Genomic DNA, 18161 nt, shown 5'->3' on the forward strand with positions numbered 1-18161 from the left:
GGTCCAGGGCCCCTGCAGAAGTCAGCTCTGTGCCCCATCTCGCTGGACGATTTACAAACCAAGGCTATATTTCTCTGCTAACAAGATCATGTAAGAGCTATAGACCTCAGTGGAAATGCAGGGGGGGATTCAATGTTTTTAGGCAATCAACAGTAGGCTACAGACTCTTGCTGCTAATTTTCTCTTCCTGTACACAGGTGTGGAAGAGATAAAATAAACTCATGCCAGTAGCAACAATCTCCGCAACAGTTAAAGTTCAAGAGCAAACATTTCAAGCATTTTTAAAATGGTTGAGAATTGCTCCATATTTTCTTTGGCATTCTTCACCTGGAAGAAATGCAGAGGGGAATTTACACACTTTGCCTGAAGTGAGCCTACAAGCAGCGGGGAGGAGGTTTGAGATGAGCACGGAGGTCAATGTTTGAGTGTGTATGTGAAGTTCTACTATTCAAAACTGCTCCTGACCAGTTTTTAAAAGTAAGACTGTACAAAAAAAAAAGAAAATCACATACACTGTCACGCTGCTCACTTCAACTCAGCCAAACTCAGAGTCTCACTTTTTCAGGCAGCCTGAACAGAGCAGGACTGCATATGTACGTGCATCATTAAAAGGGTTGAGCAAGTAAAAAAAAAAAAAGTGAACAGTGAATACTCATGTAAGGTGTCATCCATAAAACTACATACAGTACATTTTCTTTTAAATTACACCAACTGACACCCTGCTGTCCGTCATGATGCACGCAGGCATAGGCTGTATACTGTAGGGGAATTCCTACCACCCCCCATGCCCCATGCTGCAGTTTCCCTTGTGTATCTTGAAGCCACACGTCTGCAAATCGTTTATGCAACAATTGCCCCACAAACAGTTGTAACGAAAGTGACGAACGCTGATTTGACGCACAGGCTTCCGCAAAGCTGGAGACCAAGTTCGAGAAGAGGTGACAACCAACTTGAAAGCTATGATTAGTTAAAATTTTAATTACTAATATAATTAATACAATTATTGAACTGTTTTAAAATAAGTAAAACACGTAATTTACATGTATGGAATATCCCAGGAGTGTTACACTTCCATCCAAACTGTTTAGACTGAGAAATACATGTTCTCTTGATCTTGAATCGGGAGAGGACTGCCCCTATTCATCTTTTAATCTGGATCAGTTTGGACTGACTGATTCTGTTTTGAAAATGAAATGGCAGCGCAATACATACAGTATGACAGACCTGATATATAGCAGGGAAAATATGGAGCACTTATATAAAGTACATTACGCTGTAGAAAAATCCTGCATGCAAAACCCTATACAGTTACTGTTTATCGAAAACGTGCGTTAAGTACTGTACAGAACGTGAAATATCTTCCAGCAATCTGGCAGACCTTCAAAAAGTCATGCAAGGAACAGAAGGACATGGAAGCAACAGCATGCAAGCTGAATCCTACACAGGACTGCTTAGATACAACAAATATGAATCAAAACCGCCTCTGAGAGGTGTAGAGGGTGTTAAGAAAAGCATCATCTAATTGCTTGCTCATAGATGCCAAGCACACATTCTGCACTCGCAAAGACTGTATTCACATTTTTTGACCTTGATGAATTATCTGTTTTATTGACAGCACTTATTGATATTTCTTAAAAGCTCAGGCTAATGGAGTTCTATTGAGATGATTAAATGAGTTGCTGCTGCCTGGATTAGCCCAGTCTCATCTCGCCGGCACAGCTTGCATTATAATAAAGAACAGACGCATGCGTGCTTCGAGTCCCAAAACCCTGTGACTGACATCTCTAGGGGAACAGAGGAGTGATGACTACATTCACCCCACCCAGGCAAGCTTGCATCCAAATCACACTACTATAGGTGGACATACATTTAAAAGGAATTATACAGTTTCAATTAGGTGCTCTTCTACTTCAAAAGACCTCTTTGAAGTTTAAACCACCAAAAAAAAAAATCTGTACAAGCCCTAATAGTTTCTTGATGGTTGGAAGAAAACCGTTTGCACAGGCCTGTTGGGAGAACTCACCATGCACCAAAACAAAATATCCAGGAATAAAACCTAAGGCTACTGCCCCAGGAAAAAAATCATTCTATTACTATTCCAATGTCTTTATAACGCACTGATAAGGTATATATCACCTTATTCACCTTACTTCACGGTTATTTGAATTCTCAGTACCTAACTGTGACAGGGAAATACCCTATTAGCAAGAACTGAGAAACTAATCGTGACGCAGGATCTAGCCTATGAGCGCATCTTCAAACCACCCTTTTACTGTTTCCTGTGCTGTACAGCATCTTGGTTAGACTGATGTGGTTTTTCTCACTTTTAAATGTGAGGGTATTTTGACGCCTCAAATCCACCTTTAGGCCAAAATCTGTTAATCTATGCAAACCTTTACTAAACTAGAAAGTACTTTAAAAGCGCCAGTCCTCTCCAGCTTTGACTAATACTAGAACTTAGTTTAGTACAAACCACATTCGTTGACTATGTCAAATCTAAAGTGCACTTTATGCTTACAAGAATTGGGAATTCTATTCTATAGTACGGTATTATATAGTGTAGTTTTGGTTTAATCTCTGGGACTGCTGTAGAAATCTTAAAATGTGTCATCCCTGGAGTTTGGGATTTTTAATGATATTTTAATGGAATTTTAATAGAATCTAAAATTTGAGAAAAAAAGGCAAAAGGAAGAGCTTTTAATTAATGGATAAACACAGTTGATACTACGTAGCATAATGTGCTCAGGTCCTCTCAGGAAAGCACCAGTGAATTAGGGGCAACTCATGAAAAAGTTAATAAAATTCAAATATCACATTTAAATTCAAAACCTTAAAAACACTTTCTGCCATATTTTACTTTTCTCATATTACACACCCTTAACAAACTCCATGACTCTGGGCTTAAACATGTCTTGCGAAGTTGTGTACACATTCACATGCAATATTGCATACTTATCGTAATCAATTTGCAATTTAGTTGAGAAATTGATGAAAACATGGAGACAAAAACTGCATGTTGGCCTTAAATGTTGCTTTTTCATTAATACATTTTAAATAAAATGGTTATCGTAAGGCGTGTAAAACAAGCTTTTGGAAGTCATAACACTGGTATGACACTAGTGGACAAATCCTTAAATGACCTCTTGCTTTAATGATAAAGCCATAACAACACAACGAAAGAACTAACCTTGCATGGACCCCTAACACTGGCAGATGAACTAATATCATTTCTATTGCATCTATACAGTGAGACTGTAACACAGTGCTGTAGGTAGATCAAAGCGTTGACCCCGTTCACAGAAGCAGTTTGATTCCCATTGAGGCCACCCACTCAAAAATGTCTACCATCTACTGGCATCTCAGTTGGACTCGCCAGTCACACCCTCACATTTCCCAGCAGTAAAGTCTCTGTATATGTGTAAGAGGTTAAAATCCCTACCCCTCAACCCACCTAAACGATCATTTACTCATAGTTGCTGTCTGAATGGAGAGCAGCTTTAAGAGTTTAATCTATCTAGATAGACAGAGGGTGACCAGTGAGGGCTACATGGCTTGTAATATAAAGCCTAAATTAAAAAGAAAAAAAAAAAGAAAAGCAAAGAATGGAAAATACTTTGGCAACCTTGTACCAGTGTCTAGAGAAAATTGTGTGCAATGAGTGGTTAAATTCAATGCCAAAGAAGGTAGGCGGTATACAAAATAAAGAGCAGATGTGAGCGTTGAGTAAAAATGCCTGTAACTCAGTGCAGCACTGACAGCATATACACGGCGGTGCTGCTGACAACTAAATTGGGGATGATGAAGGCAAAAGAGGAAACAAAGGTTGCAAAATAAAACAATTCATTTCCTTACAAAAGGCCTTGCCACAAAAGCTAAAATCAATCTATTTATAATAACACATGCTTTCTCATCTGCCTCACACACACACACTTTCATACACCCAGTACACACACCAGATCTTGTCGCCCCAGGAAATGGGCTTCATACATCTTGTCTGACTGCAATAAAGCAGTGCCTAAGATTCTATTTCCAATAAACGTCGACTGATTGGAAAACTCATTCTAATATCAATTTCCATCTGGGCCCTTTAAAAGGCAATCAGCATAGCTTCATCTCGGTATATCATGGGCTCCTTGAGATGATGACACAGCACTGGCTCTCTCCTCCTGCATAATGGCCTTCTCCTATCAAGGCATCTGCAATGAATAATACCACCCATGAATGGGCTATTTAGTCTGTGTTCACACAGATAGCGGCCACTTTTCTGAATATTAATCCAGGGTTTTACACTTCATATGGTTCTCTCAGGACTGCACCATTTTTCATTCAGAGTGCTGAGGCACTTTGTGTGATTTGGCGCACTCGTAGTTTCTCCCTAAGTGATAATGGTGATTACCAACAGCATCTCACTTTGTTTAAAGATGCCCAGTGACTACAAATAATAATTCAAGTCAACGAATATCAACTCCAAGTCCTGTGCATATGCTGACAACAGCTTGCAATACAATGCAAGTTCAAAGTAGGATCTCCCCAACTTAATTGACTGACCAAGCCGGTCAACAAAGCTTAAAAACTGTAATGACTTGTTTCAGCATTAACAATTTTCCTGCATTGAAAACACGAATACGTGTACGTTTTTCTCACCTTCCAGCCACTGCCCGCCTCCCTGTAGTAGGGAAAATTATCACAGATCCATTGATAGATCTCGCTCAGTGTCATCTTCTTCTTCGACGAGCTGTTGATAGCAAATGTGATGAGACTGGCATAGCTGTAGGGTGGTTTACCATCCTTGTGCTGCTGCACTTCCTCCTGGTCCAATGTGGTGTTAGGATCCAGTAGAGCCTTCTTTCCCATGCCGGGCCCATGGGTATTCTGGGCGTCAGCTTTGCGGATGGCGGCCTGCATGGTCAGCTCAGGAAGCCAATCCATGGAGGTCAAGCTACTCTCCAGCTCCGACGTCATGGTGACGACAGGCTGGGCAGGATGGGGGTGAGGAATAGATGGAGGTGGTGGCCTTTTGGTGTTCGATGAGTTGATCAGGTGTGCAATAACAAAGTGAGACAAGTTGAGAATGAAGTCAGGGCCCCCTCAGCTCAGGACATCAGCATATCATCTTCTTTAAGTCAACGCTGTAGAAACAACACAAATACAAGTTTCTGTTAGTCGACTTGACAAAGTTCCAGTTATGTCCAGTTAAAAAAAATAAGGACATTAGGAATAATATCAGTACAGTTGGGAGCAAAAATGAACGTATGTGACAAGGGAGCTCTTAATAGTTTGCACATCAAAAACCTTGTGTTTTTATAAAGTACTGTATGGTTATACTTGCTGTGCAAGAGATCACAAGCCCACCACATTTTCTACCACTTGCTGCTCTCAAAGCTGACTCATAGCTGAGTCTCCATCTGCACAGAGAGAGAGTAAATGCCAAGCAATTGTTTTCACAACTGCCAGCCAAATGGGGGAATGGCCCAGGAGGAATTCCAAATCTCTTGAGGGTAGTAAACCCCCTCTACTTTCTTCCCTGACTGCCAGCTTGACGACCTGCCCTCCTTCCTCTCCCAAAACGAGCCCCTGCCATAAACAAGCCAACCAGTGTCGTCTTGCAAACTGTCCTCGGGCATGTGCATATCAGCCGTGCTGTGCAGAGTGCAGTCTGCAACAGCCTGTCTCACTGACCCGCACAGCACACCGCCTCTCAGGCTTAAAATAGAGGAGAACAGTAGAAAGGCCCAAATTTGCAAACATAGGTGAACGGTGGCATATGTGGGGAAAAAGAAAACTCAAGCACGATGATACTAAAGTCTGAAAGGGAACCAGAACAGTCAAAAGAATAAGGAATCTTCACCAAGTTGTGGGATTTTCTTTACTACACATTTTGAAACAAGTCTCTGTGTGTACTGTATGCATGTCTGTGTGAGCGTAGGAGTTCTGGCTATCAAAATAGGAATACATACCAGGAGGTCAAATCCAGCATCAATAAATATAGCATCTGTGCCCATGTGAAAATTTACAGTTATTGATCAATCAAAAATTAATCAGTGTTGAAAAATACAAACCAGAATCACATTTATTCCAAATTTTGTCATTCTCACCATAACACGTAAAATGTCCTTCCTAATGTCACCTCTATTAGTACAGTTTTTAAAACGGTGAATAAAAACAACTAAAAGGGGCAAAGTGGCCTAATTTAATGAGCTCTGCTCTGAGAAGAAAAAGGCGAAATTCCTAAATTGGCCCAACTGCTTCGTCAGTGGTTTGTGGATGTCCCTTTCAATTGATTTTTCACAGCTTGTGCCCTGCAGCCAATTCAATATTTAGTGTAGACAGGCGAAATAAGATGAAGGCATGTTACATACATCCAATCAGATTTCAGAAAAGGGCAAAATTAAAAAAAATAAATAAATATATTGGATAGCCACTTGACTCAAAAGCAAAATGCATTTAAAGTTTTATTTATTTGATTTCTTGATTTTATCTAAATTTAAAATGGATCGTTTGTATCAAAAGCGTTGGCATTTTAGAGTAGGTCTGAAAAGTGTTCACAGCAGATCACGAGCTGTGGCCACCTTGAAGTAATGTTTCAGTGGAAAGACATTCGGAACACTGCATTGTAACCCACTCCTGTGTGCTTTATATAATCAGTATGTGTCAAACTGTCACATTTGTACCAAAAAATGGCAAAATATGCTGATTTTGGCTGAGCTTGAAAGTTTTGTGCAGGATGATGGGAATACATGAAAGCAGCAAATGTAGCAAATCCCTGGCAAGGGGTGAATGTTTGGAAAATAAGCAGCATGATGATAGACACCAAAGAAGTAGATCATACTAAAGTAAGGTCAGAACATTTATACAGTTTATGTTTTGAGTAGTGTCTTTACATGGCACACTTATAAGAATTGTTTTTATTTTTCCTTTAAAGCGCGACCACAGATTCCTTTCACAAAGCTGGAAGCGCTGACAGTAACAGCCAAGGCTTTAAAGAGGAGTATGTCAAGATCAGCAGTCGTAAGGAAACGGACAGATGAACTGATTGACTTTCAACAGGTGAGTCAACCCAATGCTGGAGAACAGTTCCCTATCCCTGAATAGACAAACAAATCAAACAGCCATCTCCACCCTCTAACTGAAATAAAAGGTGAGTCATAAGCGGCTAATAATAGCATTGTTTTCTTTAAATAGCAGACTAGTAAATAACTAACTGGGCTACATATTTTACACCTGAATATAGGCAGGATCACCTACAGGGCCTAAACCCTTCACGTTTAGAATGAACAAAGTCAAATTAGACTATGTATCATATTTTATAAGCTTTGGCTAATGAATTATAAACTATGTACACATGCCAAAACAACTTTATTTAAAAAAAGGTATGCAACTACAGTAAATTGAAGCTTTTGCAACTGTAAATTACATATCCTTGAACAGACATTTAAGGACATCCCCTTGGGAGCAGCTCACTCACACATGTTTGCCATTTCATGCACCAAACACCAAGTGCCAGACTAACAGATAGCGGAGATACTGTAGCTTGGTCTTATCGTGACGTTTAATTAATGCATATTTACAGCATTACAGACATGTACTGTAGCAATCGTCTCGTCTCCACTGCTTTTCTCCTATCCTTTATTCAGCAACAAACCTAAAATATATGATATACAGTATATTCAAATATAAAAACTGATAAAAAAAAGCAAATATTTGGACATTTGGGGCCAACGACGCTGCAAAAACTACAGTATAGCTTATAAAATGATGTATCCTGGTGTTTGTGAGTATTTTTTTACAGTTTTCCATTTACACAAAACACTCAATATGATTGGAGGTAGCAAAAAGGTAGGCACAGCAGTGTCTTCTGGTGGCTGCTAGAGGTGAGCTGACAGAGGCAAGGGTTGATGAAAGGCACTGAGCCTGCAAGACGGAAACACATGCCATTTGACCTTCCACACTAATGATCCAGCTGGTCTATGATCTGCAGGGCCAACACGGTGTCTTAATTAGAGAACCTTGGACTGTGGCAGGAATGATGAAGCACAACATAGCCTGGCAGTAATGCAGGCCCCCTGCTGCCTTCATTACCCTGCCAGGCTGTGGGACAGTCAGAGCAGGGGCAAGCCCCAGCCTGCTGCCTTGTCAACTAGACCTGTCTGAGTATGTACACCAATAGGTTGGGGGGTTGGCAGAGGTGTAGTGATGAGGCAGGGAAGAGGACAAGAAAATTCTGCAGAGCTCGAGCAATAAGGGAGCGTTTGAATGGCAAAAACATGCTGACATCAGAACTTGCAGAGGCACCAACAGTGTCTACAGTGCACCAAGTGTGTTTTGATGCAATCAAGTGACCAGGTTACTCAGAGAAACCACTTAAGTACGCAGGTTAATGGAAAGCAGAATCTTTAATTTTCAGTTTAGTAGTTCTTCTCTGCCTTGGGCCTACTGTATCTTGGAGGCATTGTTCAGAATTTAAGTGTGTGTGGGGGAATATAAAAAAAGAGTCAGCATCACTCGCTGTAATGATTTCCCCTTTCATCCAGAAGCTCCTAGAGAATGTCAGCAGGCAGCCACAGCCAGTATCGTGCACATGCGCACTTCAAAAAGGCTGATTAGTAACCTGGTTACACATTTACATGGCAGAGTAATCTGCATTCTCTGCGAGAAATCTACCTGGGGAAATTGAGTTCAAGAGTTGTCTAATCCCCTACCCCGATTTATGGAAATCAGGTCTCTCGTTTACATGACACTTCTTTGGAAAAAAACACTGTAAACTGGTTATTTGAGTGCATGTTGAGGCACTTACTGAAAAGGTCTGGGAGTTCATTCTCTGTGATTACTGTAACTCCACACATATGGAGCCAGTTTGAGGAAGGGGGTTCTGTCACCCTCATCGTCAAAATAAATACAAAAACTTCTTCTCATTTTTAATTTGTTCTTACAATGGAATATTTTCTACCACCGAGAGAGACTTGAATGGTCAAATCCATTCTCTATTCAGCGCTCAAAGTTTTTTTATCCTCTAGGGATTAATGGCAGATTTAGCTTTGAATGCAAAATTGAAAGAGTTTTTTTTTTTTGGAACATCTTCATTTACCAAGTTCTTGTGACAGGATTTATAAACATTCCTGCTGCCACAGAGCATTGACACAAATCACTGATTGTGTTGTGTGTCTCAGCTACTAAGTCTGAAGTGGCTCAATCAAACTGACAGCATGGTTATTATGCATGTGCCAGAGTCTCTTTTATACAAGAATTCCCAATGAGGCAACATGCTGCTTAACAACCGAGGATTACTTAACACAACACAGTAGATTACGTCAATTTCATCATGTTAGGCAACTACGTACTGTAAGGCATGTCTGCAACTGCGTCATGCAGTCGCTTCTGTTCCCCATCTTCACTATTGCAAAATTGATGTCTGTACTTAGCAAACGCTTACAATTTTTACAACCTCTGACAATGCATAGCTACACTGAATGGCACTCAACTGTCCTCATTGTCTCTTATTTTATACAGAGGCAATAGGCAGGAATTTAGCTCTAAATGAAAAGTACAGCACAGCAGAAAGTAAATGTCTTTAAAAGGGTCAGTAAACAACACCTGTGGTGGCCAGACACCAAATTGCATTAATGGCATGTTTTAATGAGCATGCAGGTATCTGTAAATCTATGTCAATGCAATCTTGTGCATTTCCGTGAAATCATGTAGAATGAATCAAGAAGAAAATAGATATCCAATATTGTACATGGTCCACAGGTAATTGTACTTAATACAAAACAACACATCAGCGATTTCTACTTAATAAATTAGAAAACCTACAGCATATAATAATGCTAAGGCTTCTCAGACTCACAGAATAACATGCTGTCTGGTTTCACAATGTTATCAAAGATGAAAATACAGATGTTTCTTAAGGGTTCTGGAAAGTGACGATGAGGGTGCTATTAGCCAAGTGGGACGTAAATCCAAATGAGCTCCTGATTATACGGCACATCAGTCAAATTCTCACTCATTTCTCAGAAGTAATTAAACAAAGTAGCAACTAATTGTTAAAAGACAGCACATTGGCGCTGCAAATATTATTTTTATATCAATGATGACGGCTTTTTAAACTTTTATTTGCATAGACTTTATTGATCTGCCTGCTAGTCATATGCCCATTGATCAGAAATGTGAACAGTTAATACCTCGTCCGTGCCTGAGATAAAAATGACAAGCAGTGCTTGAAACAGTCACATCTTAACAGTATTTACCCTTTACATTGAATATACAGTGTTAATGATGGATCCAGCTGCAATACACAAACATTATCATAGTTTGGTCTCTTGCTATTCAAAGACTGTTGTACAAATTGTAGAACATATTGAGTATTACGTGAATTTTATGTGAAGAATTTTACTTGTTATGATATAACAAAAAGCTCGAAGTTACTCCAAAACAGACAAGTAGTCTGTCAGGTTTACAGTTTAACTTTGATGACGATCAGGAGCAGGCATGAGTGACAAGGAAACGACTGCTAATAAATCTCAGGCGTGGCAGATTTTAAAAAAGCCATAGTATTAGGATCCTAATTGCTTTTGTGTTGTGGTTTGCAATTTTAAATTTTCCCCTTTTCATCTCAGTTGTTGATAATGACACTTAGTATGTTTCAACAGTATATTATATATAGATGACCAAACTGTATTAATATTACATTTTATCAAAACCCATTTATACTTCACACAGAGCTGCCTACACAGGACAACTTCCCTTCAAATACCTGGGTATTACTGCTATCATTTCCGCTATTTAGTTCACATTCTCACTCTCACTCGCAGACACAAGACCGTTGATACATACCAGACCCGTGCTCTCCTGCACTTATCTGCAATTTCCGCGATTAATCCGCTTTTACTGCAGTCATGCATCCGCCACGGGTAGCCTCCAACATGCATCTGCTACATGCACAGCCATTCAGACGTGCGACGACTACCGCTGTATATGCTACCTCAGAGCTGCAGACATGATGAATGCTGCGTTAAAAACCATGTCACTAGGATTCAAACAGGCCATAATAAATATTTACACCACTGATTGTTTAATGCCCAGAGTGAGAGACAGAGACAGAGAGCGCGAGAGAGGGAGAGAAGTGTGATGGTAACTTGGCAAAAGGGAGGGGAATCGCTAAGCATGCTCCCTCTGTTATGCCTGAAGATTTGGCACATGCACTCACAACAACAACAGTGATGTAACCTGGTAACAAGGCATCTTTACTCTCAACCGAAACCTGGGTCATACCTTCCATATCAACAGCTTTACATGCAGTGTGGGAGAAGCCCTTGTTTTTGTAGTGATTGCAATGGGGATAAACAGGGAGGGGCGGGAACCCTGCTCACCTGCCCTTCAGTCAAAGGGAGACTCCTCACTTTTTCCAGCCCTGAAGGCGAAAGACTTAAAGAGTTATTTTTGAGCACTCTCAAACTAAAATAGCAGTGTGGCTGTATTGTGACTGCAAGGGAGCTCTGTAATCATGCAGCAAACTTCCCTAAGCCTCATCTTCATTAAAAACAAAAAGTTAGTAACGGCAATGCCAAGGCAACAGCTTTTAATGTCAGTCTTCCCTCTCAATTAAAGGCTTAATGGTTCCACTGAAACCACCCCCAGGAAGAAAGCATTAATAACCCAGTCCTTACTGTTTAAGCCTACTGCAGCATACAGGGGAGCAAAGCACTAACCAAGGCCTCCACACTGCTGACAAAAACTGCAAAAGTGTCTTTGTTTTGCAATGCAATCTATGTGTCAGAGTCATTAGCGGGCTATGTCGTGATAAAGTCGGTTTTTAAGATTCAGGCAAGCGGACCTCTCTGCTATGCTCTCAAAAAAGAAAAATGGTCTACATGCTCTTTCTGCTCCCCTACTCCCTCAATCCCACTTCGCCCGTGGTTGAACAAATCAAGTCCATAATTATTCTGCCAATCAATCTGGAGCACAACTGTGGCTGAGGGGCAGTTAAATGCTGAGGAGAGAAAGTTGTCAACATAGCAAAGCTAAACCCAGAGTTCCTTTAAACCCACTGAACCTTAAAAAGGCACAAGAGACACCTTCATCTTATTAGTCAAAGCCAAACAAAAGGAAGCCTTCTTAGTATGTGGTAAGGAGGAAAGCATCCAGCTGCTACAGACATACAGAAAAGACAGGCAGGCAGGCCAAGCAGAGGGACAGCGGATCAGACTAGCAAAAGATCTGGGATTTGGCTCTGGATCAACAGCGCTGCTTCAGGCTGTCTGGAGAGGCCGCAAAGTGAACGATAGGGTTTGTGACCCCTGAATGCAGACACCAAAACCAACAAATCAAAATAAAAAAAAGGAACTGAATGGATGCACCAGTGTTCTATATTACAGACATGCCCTCAGCCATCAACCACTTTCCATGTTAATGTGGGTTTGGTGGGGTGGGTGTATATATAGATACAACAGGCAGAAATAGAAGTCTAGGCACATGAAGGGAGCCCCCCCTCCACACACACACACTTCTCTCAGCTCATTGTGCAATATGCAGGCCAAAAAAAAATCCAGTAATTGAATAAGCCTTTCCAGTGAATCATAGGAGTGATCAGAAGGGGTATCTCTCTTTGTCCCAAACAGCTTCCCTGGGAGGTAACCTTTGTTTTAAAGGTGGCAGGGTTGTCCTGACACCAACCATGCGAACCCAATTACCCAGGTCCCACGGCCTGGGGGCCCACATTAACACACTGCCCCTGGGAGGTTGACTCCATGCCAGCCTGGCAGCCAGCAAGATCCTGCTGCTGAATCACAAATAGACCACTTAAGGCCCTGGCAGGCTGAGCATTTTGGTGGCAATCTTGAGTGCTTGTACTCATCTGTAGTCGCTAGATCCAGTTCAATGTCGATGGTAAATATTGAGCCAGTCTCTGAGGCGATCAGTGAGGAGAGTGGGAGCTCGAGTCAGTCTGCCAGGAAGTTATTCACTCAATTGTCCTCGGCAAGCTCACAGCCAGGAAAGCAATAGTCCAAAAATGCTATGTAGTGGTTAGGCAACAAAGTGAAACAGTGTGAACTACAGTTAATGTAGTTAAATGTAGGTAGAATCAACCTACAGTTCGCCTAATTACTTGAGCAACAATCTTACAACAACATGTAATTATTTTGGGATTCAACTAGGTCATGTTTTATTAATGAACTAATGAACTATAGATTTGAATATTAGTTTACTAAATGTGATACTTTTTAGGTGTTACAAAGACAATACGAGTAGTTGTTTAACTGGAACAATGGTCCATATAATAATCAATAACAGAAACAGTTTTGTTCTTGTCTAACCCCTGAGTGACAGGCCTATTTAAGTAACCAATATGCTGAACTGTTCGAATAAATGTGGCCTACTTACATGTATTTGCACCACCTCTGTCTGTATGAGCCTTATTTTTGGTGCAACAAAAGGCACAAACATGCTAGAATTGCCCAAGCGTGATTTAATGAATTACCTGGGTGGGGGATGTCTGTTCTATGAATGCTACACAGAGCAGGAATCGGGTCACGAATCTCAAATTTTGACAGCTGATCAGCACTGGCAGCTCTGGCACTGCAGCTGAGAGAACTGTAGAGAGCTGTAACACTGGGTTCAACAGAGACAGAGCACTCATTTTCAAAATCAGGAAGTACAAAGTAAAAACTAAATTCAAACAGAGTTCAAACTGCTTGAGGTTTGCTAGCTGTGATAGATGTTCATCTCTTGCGAAACCTAAATCGTCTTCATTGAAGATAGCGCTAGAGCTGGAGTTATAATTAAAACCATTTTGCCATTTAATCAATATTCAATCTCTCAGAAATAATTAACAGCATATTAAAGAGTTTACTGGTTTAATGGAGCTGGATGCCTCTACATCATTAAGCTGTTGAAGCGCTGCTCTTTGACTCCTCATGTCCCATCTCACTGGTTTACTGCGCCTCCATACAGGCTCTTTAAAATGCTCCTGGAGTCATACTGTACCTGCAGATAATAACACAGCCCACTGATAGCATTCAGTGTGGATACTCTCCCACTCTTAGCAAGACATGACTTTTAACATAAAACACTGGGAGCTGCACGAGTGAACAAGTAGATGGCAAATAGAGTCTTATTTAGGAGCACTGAATGCTACAGCTTTAGCTGGAAAACATTGATCATTGTTTTTATTTCTTGTACTGTATATTACTGAGGGGCGGTCACCTGCTATAAATCCATGCCCTTTCCCCCTGAGTGATAATACAACCAACACTGGACGTTGCACAACAGCACAGCACAGAATATGTTAGCGTGATTAGAAATCACAGGTCTGTAGCTTTATGGGGTTTTTTTGGCATTTAGTCTTCTGCTTCCCGAGACCTTGTGGTCAAAATAGGACAACGCTCTAATGTCAAGTTTTTGAGCCTCCATCACCCTGACAACTGCACTATTTGCAGGTCACACACATCAACATCTCGCTTGTACACACAAAAACCATAACAAAAAGGACAACAACCCAAATGATCCATCATCTCCCTGATCAAAATTCTGTATGTAACATATCTGAATAGATGTGCAGATACAGTTAATATTTACAACACAAATACTTATACAGAGTGTTATAAAACACTTTATAAAGGCACCCTAATCAGCTGTTGAATATATCCAGCACTGTCTTACGTCACCAGGAATTGTCTGTGTTTATATAAGCTTATAAATTCCTTGGGCATTCTCCAAATAACTTCTATGGTAATTTAGGAGAAACTTGGTTTCGTCTACTGCTGATTATGGACAGCACTGTATGACAGATGAGGATTTTTTCCCCCCATGTGGAACGGATAGCTGCCTATGTCTATACCTGTTCTCTTTACACCGCTCTGTTCCAGATAATTTCAATTAATTTGGTTACCTGGAGACAATGTTGCTATTTATCTGGGTGTGGATGAGAGTGGAAGGTAGCAGCAGTCATTGTTGTTTTAAGCTCCGCAGTCAAAATATCTCCTGACAAAAAATGTTTCATCAGTGTTTGGTTACTGCCTTACAAATGCTACAATGGGTCATCACAAAGCCAGAGGATTTACCATTATAAACAGCATACACGTGAGTTAGACCCAGCCAGACGTTTATGGTTTCCACTACTCTAATTGACTACAACACAAAAATAGTAATCTGGTGCCTCTGCACAAAGGCTTTTAAGCAAAGGATGGATTTGTTACCAGGATTATTCTGTCCCACAACACATGTAGTAGTCTGACTAATATGTCCATTACAACAATTTTATGACTTTAATTTTACGATACTTATGTTTTTTAAATTAGCTAATGAAATCACATTTACCTTCGTCTTTAGCTCACCTACGTAGGGCATCAAAACAAAGTCTGTTTTTTTTTTCTTGACCAATGCTTCATTCCTACAATAGTTGTAGTTATTTTATGTGTGACAAGTAAAAATAACAAAAATCTGTACAAAAAGTTTGACATTTGTTTAAAAAAAAAACAAAAAAAACAATACTTGTTTACACAGTGACACGATTGTCACCAAATATCTTCAGACATGGTCCATGTCGTCTTGTTCATGTTAGTGTTACCCACTGAGACTTTTCAAATTAAATGTGTGTTAGGAAACTTTGTGAAGAGCCATTGAAATCATTAAAAAAATACACAATGAATAACAATAAGATTAATTCAGAGTTCAGAATTTACCTAAAATACTGGTCATGTCAGCATATGGCTGGTCATAGTCAAACCGTTGTCAGTCAGTGACGAGTAAAGGCTACGCATGCCTTGACATAAGAACTGATGGCTCTCCCTGTGCTCCCCCTGATAGCCCAGCCCATCAAAAAACACACAAGCTCCCCTAAGTGTGAAGTAGTAGCCAGACCAAAATCTGACAGTGTTGTCAGACAGGAGTCAGGAGCATAAGGATATACTGTACTACTATTGTGAAACTGACTGTGGTGGCTCCAATAGGGAACTAATTTCAGAGGAGGAAGGTAAAGACGCTGTGTGGGAGGTTGACATTTCATTCTGCTCTTTAGTACAATATTGACTATAATGGGTCAACATCCCACTGACAGCTTGTGAAATGCAGTGTTTTTAACTATTGTAATGTCAATTCACAACACATACATAAATACCAGTACCACTTATTTTTAATCCATTGTGTCTGATACTCTGCAAATAACGCTAATCTTCATTATCAATTGTTTCGGCAATTCGTTTAACAATTAATCGATTAATGAATATGTTGGGACAAAATGACCTGCACTCTAGTCTTTGAGAAGCTGTAGGGTATATGATCTGCATTGAATGACATTTTTGCTTTAAAAAAAAAATAATACCAACTAACTAATCAGTTAGACGTTTTGTAGATATAGACCTTAATACTTCACCAGCATTTAGAACAACCTCTACAATTACCGAAAGTGTCTTTCACCAACATACTGTACCATTATCTGGGAGGAACAAAAATAAAAAATAAGGAGTGTGCAGTTTTAGACCTGAAACAATCTTTCAGAAAGGAAAGCAGCATTAGCTGTCAGCTGTATCAATGTTTGTGCTTTTAATGTTATATTGATCAGTTATGAACAGTTATGCAGCTAAGTAGATCTTTATTTGGAGATGAATGCTTAGCCCTTCTGGCATTTTCTCTTTTGTCTATGCAAGCAATGCATTACAAAAGAACACAACTACTTTGTGTTGTTGTCAGCGGATTAAACCTTCACTTAAATCTACGTCTCCGATTTAATTTCCTGTGTTAATTCCTGATTTTTACATGTAGCTTTTAGGGAGAATCCTTTGACTATTCCCCTGAATAGGTCCTGTCACATAGTGTACAGCTCAGCTCATGTGAAGCAGCAGCAGTTAACCTCCAATCGATCTGCAGCGCTCATCAAACGCCGAGTGTTTTACATTATTGGATGGAGACGCCGGCCAAGGCATCCCAACATTGACTGGGGATTTAATTTTTTATGAGTGAATCAAATCACAATAGTACAATGATTGAACTACCCTCCACAGACTAATGAGCTCTACCACACCATTCACAGACTGAAGCCTGAATGACAAGTGAAAAATCTCTGCTGCTAGCAATCTTCCAAAACCATCTAAGGTAGAATCCACTTTAAGGTCAGTTAAGACTCTAAACTAAAAAAAGCTTGAATGAATGTCTCTATTGTGGGATTATTATCTTGAAACTAGTGGTGTGATCCCTCTTTTGCTGAAGTGATAAGTGAACATGTTACCTGCTTGTAGCAAACTGGAAACTCTATAGACACTCAGGAATCTTGGCGCTACATCAACAACAAGCGTTTTAGGATGCTACACTTTCAGAAGATTCCATTCAAAAAGCTCATTACATTTGCTAACAGTGATAATACAGCGTTGCTTTTTTTTCCTCACCACGTCATGCTGGTGTAAAAGATAAGGCTAATTAACGTGGCACCATTTGCATTTTTACCTCTGTCTTTCAACAGGGAAGAGAAGAGAGCAGCCACAGCAGGCTAATGAATCTTATGCTCTACTATTTGGCACGGTTTTCATCATCTCACCTTTTTCTAACACCTTTTCTTTCTCCACTTTAAATTCCTGAGTTCATCCCCCCATCCTCGCTCCCCACTACCACCACCACACAGGCTGCGCTCATTACAGCAGATTTGCATGTCTGCTCCTGAGCAGTATGAGACGAGATGAAACAGAACTCCCAGTGGCTGCCTCTGCAGAGCTTCACTCATCTGACAGAAAGAGTTCTACTTTGGGCCCCAGACACAGCCAGCAAACAAATGCAGGCATCTTAAAGGGGCCATACATGCACGCTCTCACACACACACACACACACACACACACACACACACACACACACACACACACACACAAACAAATACAAAGAAACTCCCCCAGACAGAATTTCTATTGCACAGTATTCAGTTTAAATATATCTATATGCAGGAAATAAATTGGGAAACACAAGTCTGCCTTCCAGCACACTGCGTCTCTCCTTGCACATTACCAATCACACTCAGCTGAGAAGGATGAAATTGAGTTACTGTGCCACCCGTCGCCATTCCTGAGAGACGAGACACATAAAACCAATAATCATCTTTTCTTTTGTTTATGTCAAATGTCTCAAAGGTTTTTTTAAATTGTTGCAGGCAACTTGTAAGACAGAAAACCTAACAAAAATTTAGT

At 40.3% G+C, this 18161-nt stretch overlaps 1 protein-coding gene across 2 annotated transcripts in view; it reads right to left on the bottom strand.

Annotated features, from left to right (window-relative positions):
* foxj3 (forkhead box J3) overlaps nucleotides 1-18161 on the bottom strand; it is a 63019-nt gene that overhangs the window by 34564 nt on the left and 10294 nt on the right. For both annotated transcript variants that reach the window (XM_029150908.3, XM_029150907.3), the window contains exon 2: nucleotides 4645-5129. In XM_029150908.3, the coding sequence (XP_029006741.1) occupies nucleotides 4645-4962 (318 nt within the window). In that variant the 5' untranslated portion in view covers nucleotides 4963-5129. The remainder of the gene's footprint in view (nucleotides 1-4644; nucleotides 5130-18161) is intronic.

This window comes from Betta splendens, chromosome 5 (genome assembly GCF_900634795.4).
Source record: "Betta splendens chromosome 5, fBetSpl5.4, whole genome shotgun sequence".
Lineage (NCBI taxonomy): Eukaryota > Metazoa > Chordata > Actinopteri > Anabantiformes > Osphronemidae > Betta > Betta splendens.